The 17544-nt window shown below is 34.7% G+C and overlaps 1 protein-coding gene across 2 annotated transcripts; it reads right to left on the bottom strand.

Annotated features, from left to right (window-relative positions):
- Window positions 1-94: 94 nt before the first annotated feature.
- Window positions 95-15210, bottom strand: LOC133697810 (alpha-glucan water dikinase, chloroplastic-like). 2 transcript variants are annotated; one of them, XM_062120604.1, is made up of 34 exons: window positions 15052-15210; window positions 14470-14823; window positions 14313-14354; window positions 14085-14194; window positions 13903-13981; window positions 13701-13792; window positions 13441-13597; window positions 12961-13185; window positions 12432-12794; window positions 12222-12329; window positions 11976-12074; window positions 11741-11881; window positions 11561-11649; window positions 9375-9509; window positions 8961-9123; window positions 8765-8854; window positions 8502-8687; window positions 7001-7063; window positions 6846-6908; window positions 6686-6745; window positions 6448-6600; window positions 6211-6294; window positions 5904-6080; window positions 5709-5815; window positions 5319-5532; window positions 5139-5242; window positions 4895-5030; window positions 4626-4751; window positions 3856-3963; window positions 3190-3288; window positions 2537-2710; window positions 2340-2432; window positions 633-748; window positions 95-489 (listed from the first exon to the last, which is right to left on the bottom strand). In XM_062120604.1, the coding sequence occupies exons 2-34, from the start codon at window positions 14734-14736 to the stop codon at window positions 285-287; spliced, it is 4428 nt and encodes a 1475-aa protein (XP_061976588.1). In that variant the 5' UTR covers window positions 14737-14823; window positions 15052-15210; the 3' UTR covers window positions 95-284. The 2 variants fall into 2 exon arrangements, with proteins under 2 accessions (XP_061976588.1, XP_061976587.1); XM_062120603.1 differs by having other exon boundaries at window positions 14313-14357.
- Between the last annotated feature and the right edge of the window lie 2334 nt (window positions 15211-17544).

Here is a 17544-nt window from a genome sequence, read left to right on the forward strand (position 1 = left end):
TTAGTATCAGCCATGTCAACTTCAATTTGATTTTTTTTAAAAAAATCAAGCTAGATCAAGATGGTTTCTGCTGGAAAAAAAAAACACTTGGGAATAAATACAACATTATTCATGATTGTAAGCAGGTGCGTGACTATAATCAATGCTGCAGTTTGGATTTATTGTTCTTTTCATTTCCTGATTATTTATGTATGTTTCCCCCGTCTTCATTTCCCTCTCTGTTATTTTTCTAATTTATACAACCCTGACAAGCAAAATCCGATTCGGAAAAGAGAAAAAGACGATTACATCTGGGGTCTTGTTTGAACTACGTAGACATTACCATCACGTATCACGCCTTCAATGTCTTGAGGAGATCCATACAGCTCTTCAATTGCACTTCCTGCACGAGCAATGCCAGAGAGGATTCTTCGTCGGAACTTTTCATCGGTGACCAACGGATCAGATGAATAATCGAGCACAACCTTCTCTTCTTCATCCATTGGCACACTGCACAACAGATAGCTGCTAAATGAGCAAATAATAATATGATAATAACACCAATTCTTTCAGTACGATTTAGTTTTCAACTAGGCATCTTGATTGAATGCACACTGTATATCCTCCCCACCAGTTTCTCGAATGATTTTTACCTATCATAAAGGCCCGCACCGGCATAACCTTCTAGATCTTCACCATTCGAGTCGGATCGGAAGATGATAGAACGTCTTATAAAGAGCCCAATGGGTTTGCTCGGGTAACCCAACACCTGCAGCATGTCAAAGTTCAAGGGAAAATTGTAAGTAAACATTACAAAAAAATTGGGGTGCTCTCATGGGTTTGCTCACAGCTTCTTTTATTTTCAATTTTTTCCACTACTTGGAAACTGAGTAATTATACATCATATAGATTCAGTCCTCGAAGCAACAATAAAAGCAATTAGTTTACTTGAACTTGGGACTCTTCCATGTCCACTGTAAAGTTCAAACAACCTTTAAAAGTTCAACCACCATTGAAAATACTGTATAATTGGTATAAGGGGCGCACTACGGGTTAGATCAATTATTTTTTAATATATAAAAAATATTTAAACATTGCTAAAACTATTCTAATAAAAAATAAATAATCATAAGCTCAAAATATAATTAATAGTTAACATCTTTTAAAAATATTTGATGCAATGACAATGTGACATATTGAATGTTATTTATTTTTAAATATTAAAATAATGATATATTAATATCCGAAACTCGGGTCGTGAAATTGGAATAACCCTACAGAAAACAAATCAAAAAAAATTACAAAATCTAGTTTTCAACTAATTAAATATTAAATATTGAATGGTGATAGAAAATAAATATCAAAAAACAAATCTCAGGTCACCATGAACTAACCTATTAAACTCGTGACAACTTCATAAAAAACATATAACAAAATTATAAAGCTCCATTTTTAATATATTCAATATTAAAATCAAGAAAAGAAATTAAAAATTGAGAAAAAATACGAAGCTAAATTGAAAAAAAAACTAAATAAAAAAAATTTGTTGTTGGATGGTGAAATTGAAAAAATTTTCAATTAGAAACAAGCATAAAAATAAACCGAGTCAACACGGTTTAACTTATCAAACATCCAATCCAGATCCTGAGATTAGAATAACCTTATGGAAAGCAAATAAAAACAAATCACAAAGCCCATTTAAAAAATAATCAATTAAAAAATAACTCATGGTCAACCTGAATCAGCCTATCAAACTCACAAACCGGATAATGAGATTGGAATAACTCTATAGAAAGCAAATCGAAAAAATTTTGAAACTCAATTTTCAACCAACTTATTATTAAAGAATGGAATAAAAAAAATAATTTAGAAAAAGTAAGAAAAAAATTATTCGAGTCAGAATAGATTAACCGATTAAACTTGCAACCTAAATCATGAGATCATGATAAATTCATAAAAAATAAATAAAAAAAATTATAAAGCCTCACTTTCAACTAATCTAATGTTGAAGGTTAAGATCAAGAAAAAAAAAAAACCTAAATCTAAGAGACCAGAAGGTTGAAATCAAGAAAAAAAATTAAATCCATGAAACCAATATATAACCTAACATAAAAAAAATAAAAATTATAGAGCATTAATCTCAAAATAAATCTTATATTAAAGGATAAAATTAAAAAAAAATTTGGTTATTGAAGGGTGAAATTACCAAAAAAAAAAAACAAAAAACAAAAACATCACAAAACACTATTCTAATAAATAGTATTTTATGGTTGTGGCAAAGTGATTTAGCCTCACCCTTTAATATTTTGTTAATAATAAAAAGCCCTTTAGTAGTTTGTTAATAATATAAAGGTGCTTACCTGAGGACTGTTTAAATCATTTTTCTTGCAGATAAAACTCAATGCACGGCCAGGATAAGCTCCGACTAGAGTTTCTCCAAGTCCCTTCACCACCTATGTCAAGAAGGAGCGATCAATCAATGCCTTTTGCTTCTTCCAGCTATATTGTGAGTGAATTTCCACTAGGAAAAGCAAACAGTGTACCAAATATACAATACCTCAGCATATATCTCGGATGAATCCCCCGAAGATGGATTGGTTGTATGAATAACAAATGCATAATCAGCATTTATTACTTCCTGAACCAGGACGGCCATGCAGAGATAATCATGGTCTAACTTCACTTTTCTCGTGCTGAAGTATGCTCTCTCATTCCATTTTGAAGCCCAGACCTGACAGGAATTATGTAACAGATCAATGTCATGAACAGAGAAATAAAATAGTCAAACATAATAAAATATGCTTGGAAAGAATTGGAAGGAAACACTGTAAGCACAAGCTACAGCAAGCATTCGCAATGATCAAAATACAGCACATGCATGCCATGTTTGAACATAGACAAGTTTAGGGGACTCCAGCTAAGCATTGAACATTTAGGAAAAGTGTAACTGTCAACATCTACAACAAGCAAGCACGAGAAACTATTCCAGTTATACAACCAAAGATTTAGTTCTCTCCAAGGTAGGCTCTCAAGAAAATCACAACATGCCATGCTTACCTTATCACAAAGAGTTAATGGAATGGAATTGCATGAGTAAACCACAAACCATCATAAGGATGTGAGGGTTCTTCTACCAAGAAGCGACAGAGACTACATTGACAATTATTTGAAGATCAAAATGGTCATCTCCAGTAAAGGAAAGCAGTCTACCTTCTTTATAGCCATCCATGCTTGGTCCCATCGTTGTTCACCTTCATCACCAGGCCATGGCATCTCAGAACTTTGCATCTTGGTCTTCAGCTCTCGAACCTAAAATTTACTCTAGCTTAGGTATTACATTTCAATTGAAGTACTCTTTCCTGATACAGCAGTATAGTTTACAAGATACAACATTTATATACACTATATTCAACAAAAAAGTCGCTGCCAATTATGTCACTTCCATGTATATGGACCTTTTTCTTCTAATAAAACAATTGATTACCAAAAACAAACGTAGCTTGTACCAAAATAATAAAAAGGTTCAGGCAAAAATCTGTTTTATTGAGAGGTTTAGCAAAAGGATATCCTCATTGCCAGAATTTTACAACCAAAGTTAAAGAGGCTAATTTTTGGTTGATTGATAGTTCAGAGGATGGGGGCATAGAGAAACACTACTGAGAACTCTTTGAATAACAGGTTTTTTTTTTTTTTTTTAAAAAAAAAAGGCACTTTAAAATACATAATGACTTTAACAACTGAAATTGTTTTCTAGAGAACTGAAGACCTAGGAGGAAATATATTATTTTATGATTGATATCCTCAGCAGGAGATGTAAAGATATCCATGTATATTGACTGAAATATATCTCAGGCATCATTAGTAGAAAGCACATACCAGTTGCGGCGGTGCTGTCAGCTGTAAAACTGTTTGGCGAATCTCCCTGAGAGCACTCAACTCTTCTCCTAAGTTTTTCTTCAACAGTTGCAACTTATTGGCCACTTCCTGCCGGTAAAAAAGAGGGGGAGACAGAGAGAGAATCAGGCAGAAAATTCCTAAACAACTCAGGAGTGCATGCCAAAAAATCAGATATCTTCTGAAGCTGACAAAAACTAAATCTCGGCTGACCATTGTGCAACTTCAACTCATCCTCGTTTAGACAGTTAGAATATTTAATTGAAGTAAAAGTTCATTTTGCACATTCAGGAATATCTTACTATTTTCTCAAAGGTATCAACGAAGGATAGCAGAAAGAACACATCAAAGAGGGGTTCTCTTCCACATTTAAGACTTTCAAGAGCAATACAGTAACATCCCCTGATCATCAAGAGGTTTCATAATAACTAATCTGGACACCTAGCACAAAATGTTAACTGGTGGACGTATCATATATATGCATCATACAAATGTCCTCTCATTCCTTTCAGGTTAGGCCTATGTTTTACTCAAATTCTATTTTGTCAAAAATAATTCATTTGCAAGTCAGTTAATAAATTTTATGCCTTCCAATTGAATTTCTACATTAGCTGAGCATGCATCCATTACACAACAGAAATGGTGTTCACCCCATCATGCAATCATTATCTGAATTGAGCAGCTAGTGTTGTCGATGTATACAACTAAAACTGCTAGCAAAAGACAAAATGAAATTCAGAGATTGCAATTACCTGATTCGAATCTTCAGATAGAACCTTCTCAAAAACTCCAAATGGTAAAGCAACTGATGTAGGAATCCCAATCCAAGACGGCACTTTTCCTTTCAAATATGAGATGTTGCGTGATTTGGCACCAACCTATAAGAGAATCCCAGAAACATTTCTAAAAATCCATAAATACAGTTCAAATGACAGTTGGGGTGTTGTATTGATTTCTAGAATGAGAAAAGGGAAGAAGGCGGTTCATTAAACATGGATTGGATCCCATTTTAAAGCCTAACCATTTCACTGGTAAACTCCTCAGAAGATATGGCATATCTGCCACTGAACTCCTTTCTGACCAACTTTATAGGTGAAGGACTGCCTTCTGTTAAGTTAGTTGAACTTGAATCTGCTAGTTCACCCTCCTTAAGCTCACTGTGATTCATCATTAGTAATATGAATTTCAGTACAACAGTTGCAAAACATGTTCGATGCAGATTGTGAGAAACAATGGATAAGGATGGCATGGAACAATAGGATAACCTATAAACTATATCTGCTGATGTCGGTTTCAGACGCAACAATTTCCCTTCATATGCTTGAAGGTTGGCCAGAATATCGGGATCAAAGCATGTAGCAAAGCAAACCTGCCATTGACAATGTTATCCTCTTAACATCACCCGGAAAAGATTTGGGCATAAATTCAATGTAACAGTTGCTTACCTTGCTATTTCTTGCTCGCACAGAAACATGAGATAGTACGTCAGGCATGTCAGGCGTCAGCAAAGCAACTGCACCATCTGGAATTTCTTCTTCTCCTTTTACTCGATTTGCTACTAAGATTGTTGGGAGATTGTAAGTTTTATTCTGCACAGTGAGCAACTCATCCACGGCAACAACATATCCAACAGCTTCAACTGGGCTAATAACCTGCCAGCTGTTTGAGGCCAACAACAATTGCATTTCAGAGTTACAGTTTGTAACCGGCAGGTATTCCTTATCCTATGTTTACTGTTCAGATGTGTGATCACTCTCATTAAGACTAACATCCCTAATTTCCTAGTAATCCAACAGGAGCTAGTTGCATAGGCATGGCATGAATAACATGCTAACCTTCCAAGATGAGCAGTCTGCCGAAGAACCGGATCAAGTCGATTAAGAAGTACAGATAACGCCGCAGCTGATCCAGCACGGATAATTTCTTCAGTGAATATGCTCACCTGAAAGAATTGACAGTGAGGGTTTGTAAGCAAATAATCTAGAGTATGAGGGAAAAAGTTTTGGACTTTGAGACAATTAAAAACATACAGCCCCCTGGTCCACTCCAAGCAGTGATCCAAGATACTCCGCTGATGGTTGCAAAACCTGCTGGTACCATTCTGCCTTGCTAGCAAGGGCAAGGCGAGTTCTGTCAAGGACTGATTTTGAATATAATGCCCAGTGATCACTTTTGCTATTTGACATACTTAGTGCATGTTTCCATTCCTGCATATACAGTGAAGGTAATTTCAAATGATAATGGAAAGTTTCCATTATCTAAATAATTGTGTGCTACCACATGTTTACTTCATGCAAGTCGTCACATATATTTCAGGGTACTAAAGTGAAATTTTACCTTCACGCAGTAAATAAGATCTTCATTATCATCTGAAGAAAGTGCGAGATTTTCAAGAACCAAAGTGATGAAGTACATAATTTTCTGCCATCAAGGAAGTAATTAAGAATATAAAAATTAGAGAGTGAAACTAAAGCAGCACATATGTAGAGAAGAATTAATATAAGAATCCATTAAGACTAACACAAACTGAACAGAGTCTATATCCAAAGATAATTGTTGATAAGATAGATTTACCTCCGGTCCAGCATTGCTTAATTCTTCGTACCCCCGTTCAATAGCTGTCCTAACAGTGGAATCAAGTGCAATATCCAAAAATAAAAGATCCTTAAGACGATTGTTGGACTTAAATAGCAAAGGTCTAAGCTCCTGACGAGCCTCTAGCAAACCCTGTATTAAAAATAAGCAAATAGGCCAAGGTTAAAGTATAAGTGCAAATCATAGTTACAACTTCTGACATTTAATTTTCAATTACCTCTATAAGTGCTTCTACATTCTTATCTTCAACGTGTTTTAGTACAAATTGAAGCAATTCCTGTTTCAAAAGATACAGAACATACACAGATTGTTTTATCATTCTGTATTGTATAGATGGCATCTAGATTGAACATTCAAAATGAAGTTCAAAACATTACTGGGAAACCAGATGGCAAGCCTGGAATGGGATTTATCTGCACTCCAACCATGAAGCCTTGACCCTGAGGAGAGAGGAGAGAGGAGAGAGGAGAAAAGTATTATCAAACTCTACGAAAAGAAAACATTGCAGAGAAGCTTCAGCAAGTGGCATTACCTCGGATCTGTAGCCCATACAATTCGTAATAGCAGACTCAAGATCTGCACCTGAATGAACTGCCTAAATTCAAAATAGAAAAAATAGATTGAAATCAAGATAATGAAGCCAAAGGTGAAAATCCGAGGAAGTTCACATGGCATCAAAAGCAAATAGTACAATTTAATGGACTCATAAACACAATGGAGAATTCTTATCACTAAAACCTATGTGATCAGCTCCAGTCAACTTGGTTAGGGTTGGCTACATGGATCCACTTCCTCCATTTAGTTTTCTTACTAGCTAAACTTCTTATACACTGCTTTAACAACAGCAGAACAATACTTTGGAATGATCATCTTGTATCGCTTCAGCTTGTTTCATTTTGGTCTACCTCTCCCAATTCTCTCTTTCAAAACTATAATTCTGAAATGGTCAGTCATCATAGTCATAATTGCAAGCAACTCTTAGCAAGTATCTAATGCATGAATTTTAAATGTTTCACTAAGAAACATTATCAATGAATTAATGCAGTAATCTTCACAGCAAACACAATACCTCCTTTCCTTGTTACAGGTCATGCATAGATTACTACATTGTCTTCCTTGGCCATATTTCTCATCTCAATCAAGTGAACTGGCCACCAACTTTTCCCTCTACAATGCGGCTTCCAATCTCAACCAACAACCCAGTGTGCAAGTATGTGTGTATATATGTCAAGCACTGACTCTCAAACCAATGGAGATAGGAGAACCAAAAACTATACAAGGTACTATTTTTCCGTAGCAGGTGTTTAGTGTTTCAAAGAGAATATGATCATTATTTAGCAAGTCAAAATAGAAATAATAAGACACGGTGAACTCCATTTCCATTGTGTAATGGATGTTACAATCAGTAACATGCATCATTTAGAACCATGGAGCTCCCTTCAACTTGTCTTGAATTGGTGCCACCTTCCATCTTTCCAAAGGAAGTACACATTTCTTATACAATCCTTTCTTATATTATTATAGATATATTTTAACATCCTTGTCTCATGCTAATTTACCAAGATGTTGCTTCTTCAGCACCCAACAATAACTAACATAGAGTATGGCTGGCCCGCCAACACTAACTAGGCGATCACAAACAACATAAAGTTCTAAAGACCTCATCTCATCCTAATCATATTAAGATGTTGCTTCTTCATTAACCAACACTAACCATAGAGTATGGCTGGCCGACCAACACTTCCCAGGTGATCACAGACAATATACATGGTTTCTATATATGCATAGGTCCATGCAATTCAAACCATTTGTTCTCCTATATATGTTTAACAAATTCTTAAATTGATCAGGACATAAATCACATCGTGTTTGGCACTTGATTGAAACCCATTATCTGTATGAAGGCCATGTCAGAGATATACGAGGTAAGCAATGACTGCATAAGTATAATATTGATAGCAAATCAAGTGAAGTCACTGTGTTAAAAGTGAACTAAAGACAAAGCTTTGATACTAATGACTCGAACAACTAACCTTCAAAGTCCTCATATAGTTTCCAAGATCACGCAAAAGTCCATCCCTCTGATCTCTCCTGAAGTTTGGTTCAGAATGGATGGCACGATCATAACTTAAAAGTCGCTCTTTTGTGATTCCATTTTCTTTCAAAGTTTTCCAGTACACACTGATGTCAAAGTCGCTTTTAATATGATCAATTAATGCCTGAAAGAAAAGGAATTTTTAAGGGAAAAAAAATGAAAATCACTAAAAGTGCATGTTCAAATTCCCATTTCAACCACCTGACAGATTATGACATCATCAGGGCTAGTGTTATTATGCAACTTCTGATGCCATTCCTCCATCATTCCACCCTTGCATTCATTGTTTCTCTAGAATCAACAAACAGTCACCTTATCAGTCTTACAATGAACTCACATGCTAAGGAAATAAATAGAGAAAACAAAGGAAAATTAACAAGAAAGATCCACTATAGACCTGGATAACTAGGATTTCATCCCGAATACGTTGTCCCACATCCCCTTCACCTCCTCGACCAACAGTAGACATAATCATTCGCAAGAGCTCCTGATGCTGTGGATTGCTTGCATAAATATCCTGGAGCAAGTCTGTAAGCCTATCCTGGGCTTTACTGATTTCACTGCACAGGCATGCAACTAATAAGAACTATTTTTGTTTTTGGGAATTATGGCACATGGTCATAATCATATCTGAAGAATGACAAATTGTTCATTCCACTAAGAGAGCAATGAAAAAAATAGCGCTGGGTTGGGTCATTCACTTTCAGTCCAATTTTTAGAGGAATGAAAACCGTAATTTTTCATATCACAAAGGTCTGAAGCTCATTAGATAAGATAGTCCATCATACACTTATTTAATTAAATCTTTTACCGTGGTTTGACATTGTAGTTTTTATTCCATATGAGCTGCCTCGTGGCCATAAACCGCATCCACACCAAGATCCCTGCAAGACCCAATTCGCCAGCATCCTTGGCTTTATCCATCAAGTCTGCTGCAATATTGAATCTAGCAAAATGAAAGAGAGGTATAACCTATTACTACCAGAACAACAAACAAAATTATCTTAGAAAGGTAGATATGAGCTCACATGTCAAATCAGTAAAGATCTAGTAAATTAATCGAATACATCCAAAATTTCAACAACATCATGAATAAAAAGCTAAATAAGAGACTTTCTTATGGATACTTAAGGCCACTACCCAATGTTCAATTGTTGTCCAACAAGGAGAAAATCAGGGAAAGTGGGAACAAACAGGGCTTCATGGCCATTTCTTCATTATCACCTAATTAGCATGGCACCATGACAAAAAATTTGAAAGCAAAAAATAGAAAAAGAAGACACATTAAGTTTCATGGAACTCCAAATTATTGAACACAAAACAATACAGCATTGTCACTTTCTTTTCCTCTGTGATCTTTAGTATTATTAAGATGCAAGCAAAGATCTAAGAAGAAAGAGTTTAGAGCCACTTCAAATTGCTTCTACGAGTAATCATTCTACAAGTAAATATTAAGCATTTAGCAAAGCTAGTTAATTATCTAAGAATGACAATGTAAAAAGGAACATTGTGATCCGTTGCTTAACTTTATGGAGTGGAATGTGATTCAACTAACAAGTCATATTGGATACCACTTGAAACGGGTGACAAGCTATATGAGATGGAAGCCTTTTACTGTAAATGACAAAATAACATCATAAATTTTTTAATTCCCAAGATATCAAAGTGCATATAACCCAGCTTTATTCCTATTCCTTTAAGTGTTAATGCCACTCCATAATAGTATGGAGGGACAAAATAATTTTCAATAAGAGTTTTCTTTGATTACAATTGAAATACAATGGTAGAAATTTTAAACATTATAAGAAAATCTGTTGTTATTGATAGTATTATTTTTTAGAAAAAAAAAGTTCTTAAGATGTAAAAGAAACATGCTAGTAGTGCATGTGGCGTCTTGACATGATCAGCTGTGATAATAATTATAATAAACAGTTCTGTTATTTCATATTTCATAACTTAAAATTCTAAGCATCCATGATCCTTTCTCTGCAATCTTTTCTGCACGTGTTGGGTGGAGCATCCAAAGCTGTTTTCAAAGCCTTATGCAAAGCTAGAAGCTATCAAATGAAACGTTGGGGGCTGTTTAGCATTATTTAAAATAAAAGCACTTTTAAGCATGTGTTACAGCACCTTTTACAGAACCTAAAGCCACCATTGAACCAAAAAAAGCCGAGGTAATTTCCTAATTCACCACCTGTACTTGAGCAGGATTTCCATCACAAAATGTTCTCTAAGATATTTAAGTGCTCAGCTGTATGTATTCAGTATTTCTATATGTAAGTTGCATCTCTTAAGATATTCATCACTCTTTTATTCACTTTGAATGGTTTATGACAGGCAAATAGATTCTGATTAAATGATGACTTTGTGACTTTATAAGGGCTGAACTGGAACATTTTGGAAATTATAGAGAGAGAAAATGGTTTGCACTAAAATTTTACGAAGGAGATAAAATAAAAGGGTTAGTTATTCGATCATCAAATACAAAAAAGTTTGGAAAATTAAATAGAAGCAAAAGTACAGGAAACATCCACTAACCACAGATAAAACAAAACAAGCTTAGAAAGTTATATGTCCAGAAATCTATGGCTGTTTCTCTGACACCAAAAAGGTAATAACACAGAATGGAAACACTCTCTATGGCACTTTATTCCTACAATTTCAATTGGCTTCCCAGTTGGAAAGAATCTAAGCAGCAGCTATCAGCATCCTCACCTGATTTTAAAGAAACAGAGATGCTAAGGACCGCTAATCTCTAGCTACTGAGAGCAACAAAGAAAATGAACCAATGACTCATGACAACATTTAAACAGAGAACATTAATCTAAACTAGAGTGTGCATACAACACATGCAAACAATATAAAGAAAAAAAGATGAGCATTTTGAAAGATGTTGTGTGCTATGCTGAACATAACTAGCACATATCCTGCAACAAGAGGAGCAAAACTCTCATAAACACTCTGAACTACAAAAATGATTATGAACATTTTACTGACCGGTGCATGAAAGACTTCTGTGCCTCACTCTCCAGTTCTGCAATTTTATCCAACAACGCCCTGGCTGTTCCTTTGCCATCACCAGCATCCTTTGTCGAGAAAATTTCAGTTAGTTAAAATGATGAAAGAAACACAGAAGAATATAAAAAATACTTGTTGGAATACGAAACTGAGGACAACCTTTTGGACATGCTTAGATCCTCTGCTAAATTCAATATAAAAGTCCGAGCCATTATTCTTTATCCATCTTCCATTAGACAAAAGGACAAATGGCAAACCAACAAAAATATCTTCTTCAATCTCTATTTCAAAAGATTGCACCTGTTATAAGGTAGATTGTAGAATTGAAAGGCATGGTTAGATTTCAAAGCCCTATGGGGCAAAGGAAGATATAAAAAAAAATTAACATGCTCACCTGGTAAGAAAATTTAGCAGAGGACTCATTTTTAAGTTGTGTTTCAGCAGCCTCCTTGAGAGCAACTGAACCAGGAGGCAACACGGTTGGAGGTGGCTCCTGCAAAATCATGCATGCAAGCATTAAATCTGATCAAGTAACAGAGAAACTGGCTACAGGTTATAGAAGATGAAGACATTGATATTGATTCCAAAGGTCTATATCATCCTGAGTAATGTCTAAAGTTAAAAGTTATAAAAATCTTACCATCCACTCTCCAGCCTTTTTAGATAAAGCCCAGTGAAGAGTAACTGGCTCTTCAAAATCAGTGGCCAAACGAACCTTCAACTTACCACCAGGCTTTGTTACAAGTACCTTGACAATGTGTGAGGAGTTTTAAATTTGAGAGAAGTTTCATCAAGTCAAAAACTGTAATTGATGGAGCAGGGGCACACAGTTGATTAGCACATCCCTTACCAGAAGTTCCTTATCAGCAAGCTTAAATATTTTCTTGTTCAGCACAGCACCACCATCATGTTCTTCCTTTTCCTTAGCAAAAAGCTCAACAGCCTTCAAGAATTTTGGTTCTATTGAAGCTTTTTCCTCCACAGACATGAAAGCTCTGTCCTCTACTGATTTAGCAGAATGTCTGTTGATAAGCTGCGCTAAGTCTCTCCCTTTGCGCTGAATTCTTTCAGTGCTGAAATATCTTTTGTTTTGAAGTTGCTTTGACACATTAGTCTTGATTTCTCCTTTACTAATCTTCTTCCGAATCTCATCAACAGAGACACCTTTGCCCAGTTCAGCTTGCAACTCTTCTCTTGCTTTCTCAAATTCGCTCTATATGCATGGAACCATTATGCCAATAAATATCACACACAAGCAATCAGAGGCGATCTCATTAAATTGCAAAAGGAAATTAATAAGTGTCTGTTTACCCCAGCAGAAGCAACTAAAAGGAAAACATTATGGAAACTAACCGACCAAGAAAAGAAAGGAAATTTACCTGTTGCTGCTCCGGAGAAAAATTGGGTTTCCCTGCCTTTTCCCATCTCATATAAGCTTGTAATTGCACAAGATCATCAGGTAGGTTGTTTTCTATTTGAGAGACAGATGGCTCCTTAATTTCACGTATATCATTTTTGTTTGTCAGCGTTGCACGGAGATCCTCAATGGAAGTGCCTCTGGCTACTTTCTCCATTAGCTCAAAGCGAGCAGCTTCATATTCCTCCTAAGACAAGAAAATTTATCCATCAAAGTAAGACAGTGCTTGAAACATGAAAACCATAGAATTAAACTATCTGCAAGAGTTTATCAAAGGAAGTTATGGAGAATTGCATGTACAAAGAAAAAAACGGTGACACAGGTGCTTCCTTGCTAACAAAAGAAAAACTAGACAGGAAAGCACAGATGCAAAATTAAAGTACTATAACTTAGCAGTACAAATAGTTTGTCTCTTTATACTAAACGATGTTTTAACACTTGCCTTCTCTTGCTCAGGGGTATACATTTGTTTCCCATTTCTTTCCCACCTTAGATATGATTGAATCTGCACAAGTTCTTCAGGAACCGAGACATTAGGAATTGTCAACTTCTCTCTCGTGGGTAACTCAACATAAAAGTTCTGGCCATTGTTCTTAAACCTGCCAAATTAAGAGAAGTAAACGAAAAGAAATAATACCACACATTGTAATGAGCTCAAACAACATACAGGGAGCTAGCAAAAGCAAAACTTTTGAAGCTCACCATTTATTCTGGGCTTCATCAACTATAAGAAACTCTATAGCTTGTATCGCTGGATCATCAATCGCTATGTTGATGTAAGAATTGGAACCAGACTAGGGCATAAACAAAGTATAAACCAGCCAAAATTAATTATTTAGGTCAGCCAAACATTTTTCAGTAAAATGAAAGGCAAAGAATCTTATTTTTGCTTTTTCGCTCTTACCTCCATAAAAGGAGATCTGAGGGCTCTGTTCTTATAATTTTTGGTTCCATCTGGCTGAAGAGAAGGAAGCACCCATTTTCTGACACAAAAGAAAACTAACATAAGAAAGAGATATAACCAAAACTATAACGACAACGGAGAACTAAGTCAATATAGCCGAAAGCAAGTACAGGCAGACTTACTCCTTTCTATCACGTATTACACCCCAGTGTAGGAGCAAAGAATCACTACTATAATTGATCTGAATATTTACTTGTGCGATGGATGAACCAGAGGAATGGCTGACAAAAACCTGCTCATTACCAAAAAAATCAAAATCCGTATCACATCTACAATAACCAACAAACTCACCAAAACTTGGCTCCAGTAATTAAAGCCATGCTCACTCATCCCTTGTTGACTATAAATACCTGCATTTCAATATTTCCATCCAGATTGAATCTCCCTGCAAGCTGCTGCAACGAAAGAGTTTGTTATTCAATTTAGTTACCAAAGGAAGAAAAAGCATTTCATTTTATTTCATTGAAAGCTATCTCCATGTCTACAAACTCTAAAACAAAAAATTACCTCAGAAGGTGGATCCATGGCTAAGACAGCTCGCGGAGTGAATATAAAAGAGCGGCGTGCTCCGGCGATGCCTAATTTTGATTTCCTGACTTTTAAACTGTTCCCATAAAAGCTGGACAACGGCCTACGTGCAGATTGAAACAAAGAATTTGCAGGAATGCCTGTAGAATTGAGCTTGCTGCTTCGATGCTCTGAAGCCGTTGGACGAAGCAAACTCTGGTTGTTGAAAACTTTATAATGCCCGATTATGCCACTGTTATTACTCATACTCTAATTATTATTATTACTATTCCTTCAAATTGGATTCTCTTCTTTACCTTCAAGGATGATTCCAAGAATCCCCTCCTCAACTCACTTGAAAATTAAAAATTAAAACAAAAACAGATTCAGATTCATATTGTTTAAGATAAATTAGTAGAATTCAATCAGTATTAGCATGTAATCTAACTAATTGCCTAACAAGATTCAAACAATTCAGAACATTTCCAAAAACAATTTCAGGATTTCTAAAATAAAGACGGGGATTCTGTGACAGAAATTGATCAAATTTCCTTTTCTTCAAAAAAAAAAGAAATGCTTTACCTTGAATTAAGTCACAACAAGAAGAGAGAATTGAGAGTGTTTTTTTGCAAGGAAATTTTTGTAGGCAAGAGAGAAGCAGGAGGAGCTTGGAAATTTTCCACTGATTCAGTGCAGTGCAGTGCAAACCATGCAAGTTGACATGGCGTGGCCGCTTCTTATATGTCCACGTTGCTTGAAACTCGGGATTGGGAGCTTGTCACGTGCCACCACAGTGATAGCGAGTGATATGGGGAGGGAAGCGTGGGGTCCGTGACCGCCGGTGGCTTTTTGATATTTCTTCTACTAGTTTCTTTTTTTCTTTTTTAATCCTTGATTGTCCCTTGTTTACACTGCGATTTTCATGATTTACCATTTCACGTTCTCAAATATCTAATAATTATGAAAAATATTTTTATTTAATGAATTATAAATCCTTATGCTAAGTTTAGATATTCATAGGTATTTAAATGATAATTAAATTTGGTAATATTTAAACAATTTCTTTTTGAATCCCAAACATTTCATCTAATCACTTTATAATAAATATAATTATGGTGTTTAGTAATTTGATAACGATTGTTTTTTAAAATAATTTTTTAGAAATATATTAAAATAATATTTTTTATTTTTAATATTAATATATGAAAATCATCTAAAATATAAAAAAATAATTTAAAATAAAAAAATAAATTTTAACGGGGGGCTTAATATAGCATCATCCACTAACAACTACATACAACAGCCGCTAAACAGTGGCCTAAAGTGAGTCCTATTAGCCTTTTCCTTTTCTAAAAGCTAAAGGAGATTTGCTAATTATGTTTGAATTTATTTAAATATATTTTTTTAAAAAAAGTTAAATCCTTAGAACCAGAATTTTTGAAGGGTTGAAGATAATCAAGCAAATGCTTCTGGGGGCAGTGTCCAATTTGGTAAATTTGCAGCGTTTTCAAACCAACGGCATAAATTTAATCCTCACTGTACAAATTTAAGATGCACTCCATTTTGTACTCTTTGATGGATCCAAGGAACAGTAGATTCAACACCGAATTCCTTGCAGATGCATTCATGATAATATCTAGTATTTTATTGGAGGAAATATATATATATATTTAAAAAATGGAAAAAGGGTACGCCTTAAATATCTGAGCTATGGCTTTCGTCTCCACCAGGTTTTTTTTTTTTTTTCAAGTGGAACAGAGAGAAAATATCTAGGAAGTATAAGGACAGGGAGCTGGATGCGTCTTTGAAGATCTATGGCTTTTGAAAGAAAGGACCCAGAAACTAGAAAACAAATGAAGGAAAGCTGATGTGAAAGATGGACAAATGAACAAACGGCTTCTAACCGGGCAAGAAACTTACCAGCACGCAAGGAACTTTTCACTTCTTTTTATTTTAATTTTTTTGGAGCGTGTTTTACATACGGTTGTTTTATAAAAACAATTAAAATATATATATATTTAAATAACATATTTTTTATTTTTTAAAATTAATTTAAAAAATTAATTTATATTTTTTTTTTCCTGCAGCACTACCACCGCGAGTGAAGAATAATATCCCCATAAGAATCGTCAAGATTTTTTTTCTTTCTCTGGAATGATTATCATGTGTTTCAGCCGTTAATGAGAACCGTAGAAACACGACCCTATCCTTGTAGCCGACACCATAGTTTATGATGATCTAGAATTATTTTTGATCGTAAATTGAAGCTATCTCAGCTATTCCCCCCCCTTCTTTCTCCCTCTCGATCATGGTATTTAACACGTATATTAATCGTATATGATGAATAATATAAATGGGTATAAGTAAGCAACGTGAATATTCATCGTATTTCATACCTGTTTTTATTTATTAAGCACCTGCTAAGGTTGCGTTTAAGGACCTAATTGAAGAAACAAAAGTAGCAAAAGGACTGACAATATTTTGGTAAGAGATTACGAGGATAAAAATATTCTAATGGATGACTAATTTGTAAGGAATCAAATACAAGGATCAGACTATTTTCTAAGAAAGTAACAGGGACTAAAACGAACATTAGTTAGGGTAATTTATTTTTCTTAAGCGGTTATGGGCTGGGTATAAATGGGTATGGGGTCCGGCATATTTTGGACGTGAGTTTGAAGGGGATAATTTTTTAATGGTTTGAAGGATCGGGCACCGTCCATTGCCGTGATATTCTCTATTTTCATTCATTTTTTCATTTTTATGTCACCATTACAGCTTTGTTTGAGTTTGGTGTCGTAATATAATGCATTTTTTATATTTTGATGTGCTGTAATTTTTAAAAGTATTTTTTTAATTAAAAATATATTAAAATATGTTTTAATTTTTTTCATTCTCTACATTGAAATCATAAAAAAATATTTAAAAATATTAATTTGATTTGAAAAACATTTAGACAACAGAGATAGAAATGTTTTTGGTTGAAGAGATAAAGATATAAAAATAAATTTATCTTTAAAACAGTTTTAAAATGAATTTATGTACTTTTAAAATATGAAGTCCAAAAAAACATTG

The sequence above is a fragment of the Populus nigra genome, chromosome 6 (genome assembly GCF_951802175.1).
Source record: "Populus nigra chromosome 6, ddPopNigr1.1, whole genome shotgun sequence".
NCBI classification, from domain to species: Eukaryota; Viridiplantae; Streptophyta; class Magnoliopsida; order Malpighiales; family Salicaceae; genus Populus; species Populus nigra.